The following is a 9,612-nucleotide window of genomic DNA, read 5'->3' as shown; positions in this document are numbered from 1 at the left end:
TGATGTTGTAATAAGCATGATGATGGGAAAAAATCGATATCTGACTATGTTGCCGAAACTTTAAAAGAATTGTTGCTTATGATGTTTGAGCTTGAAGATTATTTGTTAATGATTTTCAAGAAGATAGAATTGCATCAATTACAAGTCTTAACATGTTCATTGTAACACCCTGTATCCTCATTTAACAGACAATAAGATCCTATCGATAAGACAAAGGGTCGCTTGATGTAAATTTAAGTGTCATAGAGCGGGAACGGTTGAAAAGAATATTTTGGAATAAAATGTTATTTTATGAATAAAATAATATTAAAATATTAATATTTCATCAATTGCTAAAATTGATCCTAAAGAAGGGTAATATGACTAATCTAAGTGGGGGAAAGGAAGTAAGAAAGAATTTTGAAGGAAAAACAATATTAGTGGGGCCCCGGCGTTGTTATAAAATCAAGTTAGTGCAAGTAAATAAATATTTAAATATTATGATGATATCGTGTTGAAGTGCAACTTCAATATTTTGATTGTATACATATAAAGGAATAAAGATAGAAGGAAAATTGAATTTAAAACTTGTTGGAAGGACCAAATTGTAAAAGATAAAAGTTTGAAGGGTATTACAGTAAATAAAAGAAAGTTTAAGGATTTATATGTAAATTTTAATATTTAGAGATAAATGGAAAATTATTAGTCAAAGAAGAAAAAGTCAAAAGATACTAAGTATGGGCAAGCAACCCGTGAGGAAATTGTGGGGAGAAAAGAAGAAGATAAAAATGAGAGAAAAGTAAAGTTAAGAAATAAAGTAATAAAAAAATATATATGATAAAATAAAGGAAGAGTGGGCAGTCGCCCATGTGAGAAATAAGGGAGTCAAGAATTTATTTTAAGCTTGTCTTGGGATGTAGGGGTCGGTCATGAAGAAGAAATAAAAAAGGATAAGAATGAATCTTTGAGAAAGAATAAAAAAATGAAAGGAAAAATAAGGAAAAAGGTAAAGAAATGTGTGTGGCGGGTGGCTTGTGAAAGTGGCTTTTTTCCATGTGATTTCATCCCTTAAAACAAGTGTAAAACAAAGTTAAGGAAGCCATGAATCTTGGGCAGTCCACCCATGATGAGAAATAAAGGAGAAAAAAAAATAGAATAGAAAACATGGGGAGCCCGCCTATGTAAGCTCACAAATAAATAAGGAAGGCAAGCCATTTGTAAGGGTCAGCCATTGAAGAATCTGCCAAAGACAAGAGAAAAGAGAAAGGAGAAAAAAAAAGAGAGAAATGAGGGGTTGTGCCGTCGGTTTGTGAAAGAACTTAAGAGAGATTAAGCCACCGGTTTATGAGAGAGCCAAGAAGGGATAATGTTGCCGGCATTTAGAGTGAAGGAAGAAGGATGGAGGCTGCAACCATGGTGAGGAAGAAATCTTGTGAGGGGGAAAGAAATAGGTGCACGGTAGAATTGAAATGAAAGAAAAAAAATTGGTAAGATAATACTATATTTTAAAGGCTATGGTTAGTTTAGTATTGCGAAAATGTTGATGTGCAAGTTTTAGTTGGTTTAATTATATGAATTATATGTTAGATGCTTGTGAATATTTTGGATGAAAAATATGCAATTTGGTTAAGGAATTATTAAATTAAGCTGCTGCCCATACATGTGTGTGATTAAGTATATTTAGTTTAATTTGTTACTAGGGAAGTTTGCCGTGGTGGCGTGCTAGACGAAGTAAGATGTGACTGGCAAATAGGAGTAGTTATATACACGTATGAAACAATAGCGAAGTAACGTTCTGCTATTGTGAGGTGAGTAGTGACTATTTTAAAATTTTCGTAACTATATTTATAGATACGTATGATTTATTTTAAACGCAAAATTGTAGATAGTATGAGTTGGTAGAACCCTAGGGATTTTGTGTATGCTAAAATGTTTGAACGTGTTTTGAATATATATGTATAAAGTATATGCGTAAAGGATTTTTAAATCGGGGAACAAGCATTTTAAGATGATTTTATTCAAACGTGCCTTATATTTGTGAGGTGTGCATTCATGATTATAAAGCCTATGCACCATGGGAATTGTTGTTTCAAATTCATGCACAAATTTTATTTTATAAAAATAATAATAGATTTTATCATGCCCTATGTTAAATGCTTTGGAAATAATTTCGAAATAAAATTTCAAGGGCATAACATAATTTCTAGAATGGTTTTATAAACCGAGAGATTCGAGAGTAGGCCGACTGTCACTTCGGTTAAGTGTGACCTTTGTGCACGGGTGAGCTCTAACTAGAAAACCTTTAGGTCACCGACGGGTTGTTAGACATGGTTGGGATCATGGTCTATGATCTGTACGTGGCTTAGCCACCTGCGAAATACACGATTGTGACCTCTTGATTCTCCAATGTCAGCCAACATCGTTGAGACTGCCATGGCATATGGGATCTGGTGGAGCGAGGCTCCTAGATGTTATTATGTGGTAGCGGGACCACAAGTTTTATTTCCTCTCCTACTCGAGACTAAAAATCTCTTTGGGTTTTCGAGATCGTATTTTTACGCATGGTGAGAACTATATGATTTTTAGCAGCTCCTTTATTTATTTAGTGATGTGGATTTAACTACTTGCGCACAAGGTGATTTGCAAACTTGTTAAAGGTTTAACTTTACGGGAGCACGCATGTTACACTTATTTGGCTTAAGTAAGCTATAAAAGGTTTCGACAATAGAAACTTTTATACGCACTGATTTTAATATATATATATATGTGTGTGTGTGTGTGTGTGTGTGTGTGATTTGAATTGATTAACTTGCATTACAATTCTTGATTTACCTATAAGGCACACATTCCTTTTTAAGTTAATCGTTTACATATTCTTATATTTTTTTCATATTCAAGATCTCTACCTTATCGCTTGTTTCCCATCTATACCCTACTCACGGAGTCTATGATCATTGAGTCTGTGAGACTCACCCGCTTATCTTCTTTTGCAAATAAGTGATCAGCACAAGCATGTTGTGAGACCTTGTCAAGCTCGATTAAAAGATGGTATTGTACCGAGTGATACAACTAAGTTAAATCGAGCCTTGAACTAGTTCAAATAGAAATTCTAAGAGGAATTTGAAAATTTTGAAACCCACAAAATGGCTTAAAATAGTGATTCAGAGTTCAAGGTCCAGTTTGGAGTCCATCAGGAAAATTGACCGATTAGGGATAAAACGGTCATTTTACCATTTGATGATAAAATGAAGATTTTTAGCAAAGATTTGATCACATTTGACCAAGAATAATTATATGAAATATAATTATGATTATTGGAGTATAAAATGTTGTTTAGCAGTGAAAAAAATTGTGATTCCCGGTATTTTTGGAGCACAAGGGTAAAATGATAATTTTACCACTAAAGGACTAAACGGGAATTTTTATAAAACAATTTTTACCCCATTTGGATAATATTGATCAATATTAGTGTTATTTGAGGTTGAAAAGTAGAAATAATGTGATTCCGGTACATTTCGGAATATGGGATAAAATCGTAATTTTTTTATCTCGGGGGCAAATCGGTAAATTTTTTGCCCCAGCACTTGTCAAGACCAAGGGATTTTAATTTTGGTAGGATTTGATAAATACCAGAATATTTGTGGTGGAAAATTTAGAAGAAAAAGTCAAAAAGTTAAAAAATTAGGCCAATAAGCATGTGACACGTGGCGTGCTTGATTAATTTATTATTTTCTATAGAAATCAGGTCATTAAATCCCCAATTCTCTCACCATATTCAGCCTAGGCAACCAGCAACAAGAACAAAGGAAGAACAAAGGGAAAAACAAGAAAACCTAGGTGAAAATTCAAAGAAAAAGTGAAGAAATCAAGGAAACAAGCTAGGTAAGTTAGAATTTCTTTAATTCTCCTTGATACCTAGCTTACCCATGCTTTTGTTCTTGATTTCCATGGTTGAATATTGAGTTATCATGATGAATTAAATTCTGAAAAATGGGTATGGAAGAGGAATTGTTGTTGGAATAATTTGATTTTAGACTATGTTAGTGTTTAGGGATAGTTAAGCATGGTTATAAACAAAAACACAAAAGAAATATTCAATTTCTCTAGGGTTCCTTGTTGGTCGAACCATGAGGGCTGAATATCAATGGGGGATTGTTTTTATTTCAAGGAAAATGGCTTGGAAAATGATGAATTAAGGTGAAACGGTTATGTAGAAAAAAGATTTCGGTGCTAGTGCACCAAATGATCGAATTTTTTTCTATAAGGAACTGTGAGGGTTCTAATGCTGAATTTGGCTTTATTTAAATGGTATGTGGTAAATTAAGGTATTAGAGGAGAAATGGATTAATTTGGAGGTGATTTGGACACAATCGCCAATTAATTGGGTGATCGGTTGAATTTAATCAATACTGCGATTAAGCGGTAATCGGACGTATTTTTGCATTTACATATCAAGCATTAGTAATTTAAATTAGTTTATATCAATTTAGGGACAATATAGTAAATTCTTCGATTTTGTTATTTGTCAAGGTAGTGAGACGTCCGGAAAAGGCAAAGGAATTGCACCTGAGGACTATTAGTCTGAGTGCACCCGAAATCTGGATTTTTGATACCGGTGAGTGGACTTGCATTTCAAACTTGTTTTGGGAAATATGAAAGATTTTATCCAACTTGTCTTAGAAAATGTACCTTGGGAACAAGCTTTTAGTAAAATGATTTTATATTGTGAAAATGTGTTATACAATGGTTTATGTGTTATCACAATATGATAAATGCATGATATGCATTGGATGCTTCTTTGCATGTTGATTTGGACCCGGCTATGTGCGAGTAGGAGTGCACATAAGCCGTTGCTGACCCGGCTATATGTGAGTGGGAATGCACATAAGCCGTTGCTGAACCGGCTATATGCACATAAGTCGTTGCATATGAGATGATGGTGATGGGATGGTGTGCATGATGATGATGATGGGATGGTGTGCATGTTGATGATGGGTATATGGTTATAAATGCAAATATGTAAGCATTTGTTTTGTTGAAATTTGGAAGTTTACATGTGTTACATGTTGCTATTGTTATTTTAGCAGGATGGCTTGTTTTAAGGGAAAAGGGAGACTTTTTCCTTGATGTTCTGGTTCTCGCTGCAGTGAGAATGAAGTTCGCTGCAACGAGAAACTTTCTGTCTATTTTGCTAACTTGTAGATTTTTGCCATATTTCCCATTTCTTTGGTACCACAGTTGAGTATGGATTTTTGTAAAGTGATTTACTCATGTGGGGTTTACATGAGGGGTTTAAAGGAGCTAAAACAATTGCATGGTTTTGAGAAAATAAATGCATCATGATTTCGATAAACATTCCTTATGGTATGCTTGTTCCCTTCTTGTTCACTCACTGAGTATTGTACTCACGTTTTATAAAAATTCATGTTTTCAGATCAGGTGACTGTTGGACCCTAGATCGAGGAGTCCTCGTAGTACATCTCCTTGGTATGTGTCTGGCATTCGATAGTAATCTCTTTTATTGTAAATGTCTCCGTTGGAAGTCATGGGTCCTTTTTTATTATGAATACAATCTAACAATGTAAATATGTGTATGCAATGTAAATTGCTAAATACATGACTGGTATAGTGCATGTATATTATTATCGATAATGCCATTGTGTTTTGGCTATGTTCACACCCGGGAAAAGGTGTGTGTGTGTATGCATGATATGATAAATTTGTTAAGCAAAGGTAAATGGATAGGCTTGCTTGGGCTTAGTGAGCTATGCTCATTGATCTCATGCGCCGGTCATGGCCCGGGAAATTGGGTCGTGACACATGTCGCCCAACAGATCTAATTTTTGCTACGACGTAGGTAACGACATCTCATAGCCTTCACTTTGAGTCACTCTGCTGCCTAGGGTCGTGTTACATAAAATTGCTAGATGTTGCAAAGTATTATTAACTTCATGGATATGTATTATTAAAGACCTTGTGATCGATATTTGATTATTATTATCTAGAATTGTGTAAACAATAGTACATTTATTATTAATCGCTTGCGTACTTAAAAGTATATTTAATGAATTTAACGAGAATTTCAAATTAGGCTTGTTCGGGATTTGACGGGTTTATTTGTAAGTCTCGGATGCCGGTAACAATCAGGATAGAGGTCGTTACATTCATATTACATATATATATATATATATATATATATATATATATATATATATATATATATCGCATGTCTTGTTATGTTTTACGCGCCTAGTCATGACTTGTTATATATTACATACACTAGCATGTCCTGTTACTTGTTCGTCACGTGAAATTGATCAATATTAAAAAAAGTAAAGCAAAATCTATACAAAATTCGTGCATTAATTAGCCAAATAAAATATTATAGGAAACCAATCCATTTAGGTATAAGAATTATGGTAGAAATCATGGATAAGTTCTAGATTTTTAATCATAAATAATGGCTATGCAATATAAAGAATTAAACAATTAGGCTAAGTCACATATAAGCCTCTAAAATTTGCATGAAAATAGGCAAAATCTCTAAGCAACAAAAACTTGTTTTTTTTATGTAGAAGTGCTTTATATTGGCATCAATTTTTTTATTTTTGCTAAAATTCATTTTGTGTTTTTTTGATAGAATTGAAGGTACTTGTTAATTTGTTACATATTAAAATGAAGATAAAATTTACACATAATGCATATTCACAATTTGTTGGATTCATGTATATGTTCTGTTCCAAAAAAAGAAAAATGAAAACAGAAAACAATCAAGCTATATATATATAGATTTTGTATAGATTTTGCTTTACTTTTTTTTAATATTTGGCTAATTAATCCAACAAATTGTGAATATATATATATATATATATATTGTAACTTGACTTTTCTCTTTCAACGTTTCCAAAATAAAAAGAAAAATTATATATTTAGGTTCATTTTGCAATAACATGCGAAAAATAAATAAAGAGAATAAATGCACTTCCTTAAGTGTAATGTAAGTAATGTAAGTGACAGGTTAATTAGCATTTTAAGCCAGGTGCTTCTTTCACCCTGGACATGTTTTCTTTTCATGTCCTTTGTTGTAAATGACAAGAGATGTCCTTTCAATATCAAAATGTTTTATTGCAATTTCTTTTCTTTACCAAACTTGTTACACCTATATATATCTATCATTTTCCTTTCATATCCCATCTTTACAAAGAAAGCAAAAGAGAGAGAAAAAAATGACATCAAATTTGGTTAAGGAAGACCCTCATGGCTTGGATTTGATCAGTAAGCTACCTAACACACTGTTGTCTGAGATTGTATCACAGCTACCAACTAATGAAGCTGTAAGAACAAGTATCTTATCAAGGCAGTGGAAAAGCTTATGGAGGTATGTTTCTCGTCTAGATTTTGAAGCAAAACGAATGATGAAACCAAGTAAACATATTCTTTATCAGAAAAAATGAACTTGTATAGACTTGGAATTGATAATTGCTTGAACCGTGATGTTGTGAAAGAGCTTTTCCATGCTGTTATGATGATTGACAAGGTATTGTTTTCACATAGATGTAACTTGACCAGTTGCAAGATCATTCATTCATTTTTTTGATAGCTGCAAATATGGTAAGCTTAAAAAATGGATTGAGTTTCTTGTATCAGAGAAAAGGATACAAGAGCTAGCTTTCACTTGTGACGAATTCCCTTTTCCACAAAATTTTATGGGCAAATTTGCTGATTTAAAATTGAGTTTGCCATCAGGGATTTTCTCCTGTACAACTTTGCATGCACTTGAGTTGACACATTACAAGCTTGAAAATGACTGCCCTTTTGATCATTGCCATAATCTTCGAACTTTGAAACTTAAATGGTTGTCTCTTACAACTGAAACCCTTGATGGAATCATATCTAGTTGTGCTTCTCTAGAGCATTTGAACCTTTCCTTTTGTACCCAGTTCAATCAAGTTTGGATTGCTATTGAGAATGTTAAAACTGTGGAGCTGGAGTTCTTGGACATGCGTGAAATATACTTATCAACCATGTCCCTAGGTGTTTTGGTGCTTGATACTCTAAAATGTCCACTCAAGAATTTGATCATCAATGCCTCAAAACTTAAGGTGTTTCGTGCCTATTGCAATGGCGAAGTTGAAGGTCCACATTGTTTTCTCAAAGATCATGAGTCTGTGAAGGTTGCAGAAATTCTAGAGCATTACAGTGATCTCTTAGTAAGCATTTTCACTAGCTGTTTTGTTTTTACTGAATTATACTATGTTTCATATAATATCATTTTTAATCATCTGAATGAGTTGTTTTTGTTGGCCTTAGACACCTCAAAATGATCAAAGTTATCACTTAAAGGATGACTCAAGCTTGTTCGAAAATTTATGGACGCTTTCAATTGACTTGGACTTGAACAATATAGGAGAACCGCTGATGCTTGCTATTGTTTTACGAGTATGCACCCATCTAAAGCAACTTGAACTCAATATACTGGTATGCCATCGCCAATTATATTTATCTTAATCTTGAGAAGCTGATTTATACCAAAAATTTTCGATTGCAGTATATATTATCCTCTAGGTTAAAGCTTAATTAGATGAAATGCATTCTAATTTGTTTATTTTTTAGAACATGGATTCCAAATTGAAGGGAGCAACCTCAGATCATGGTACTCAAAATTACTCACTGCCATATTCGGAGTCCATGTTATGGGATAAAGGGGAGCTATGCGATTATATCATGCATAGCCTAAACGTAGTATCCATAAATGGATTCAATGGAAAGGAAAGACAATTGGAATTTGTTAGGTGTCTCATAACAAAAGCTACTGTGATGAAGAGAATGAATATCTGCTTCATTGATAGTTGTTCAAGAGAAGGAGCCGACGCAACACTTGAGTTATTATTATTGCCGAGGTGCTCCATCAATGTTTCTATAGTCTTGAAACCAGGCCCTGAATTTGTATCGTCCAGGAACAATGCAAATTTTGAAACATGGATCTCAACCCTCAAATAGTTTTATATATGTGTAGAATATTGATTCTCATTAAGACTACCAATTTATTTTTCTTGTTACAGCTTCTGAACTTTTAAGTGTAATGTTAGAACTGGTATTGGATCATGCCATCATGATCTATATAGACACATGAGAACATGATTAATATTAATTTCATTGCTATATGTCTTATTACATCAAATATGTTGCTATGAAAACTTGTACATAGACGATGTATGCTCTCATAAAGACAATACTTATTCCATCAAGTTCTTTGCCTTTTTATGTGTATCTATGACTGAATGTTATGTGTGCTTGAGTGCGCATATGTAGATCTTAAAATTTTGTAAACAAACATGATACGAATTTAAGTAGATTTAGATGAAATCCAATCGTGTTTCGTGTGTATTAGCCATGTCAAACCCATTTAAGACCAGTCTAGGACACGATCAATTGATTATGTTGTCTTGTACATGTATAACTCGTGACTCGTTCATTACAAATTTATTTAGTCATGTTCACATACACATTTAGTACACAATTAAGACCCATTTATTGATCCATATAATTACTAATATTTTTGTGATGATTAAGATTTATATATATTGAATTTTATTATATTAGATAAATATTATGATATTTATAATTTTTTTA

The 9,612-nt window shown here is 33.1% G+C and overlaps 1 protein-coding gene across 1 annotated transcript; it reads left to right on the top strand.

The window, feature by feature from the left end:
- The first annotated feature begins 7,096 nt into the window (after positions 1-7,096).
- On the top strand, positions 7,097-8,979 carry LOC18594469 (F-box protein At1g80960-like). The gene is given in 6 exon segments (XM_088808678.1): positions 7,097-7,192; positions 7,194-7,419; positions 7,422-7,561; positions 7,563-8,189; positions 8,290-8,457; positions 8,593-8,979. Coding segments are annotated over 6 exon segments (1,644 nt in total).
- The last annotated feature ends 633 nt before the right edge of the window (positions 8,980-9,612 follow it).

This window comes from Theobroma cacao, chromosome 7 (assembly GCF_053813885.1).
Source record: "Theobroma cacao isolate CCN51 chromosome 7, ASM5381388v1, whole genome shotgun sequence".
NCBI classification, from domain to species: Eukaryota; Viridiplantae; Streptophyta; class Magnoliopsida; order Malvales; family Malvaceae; genus Theobroma; species Theobroma cacao.
The sequence above is the reverse complement of the archived record's forward strand: the minus strand, read 5'-3'. Positions and strand labels throughout refer to the sequence as shown.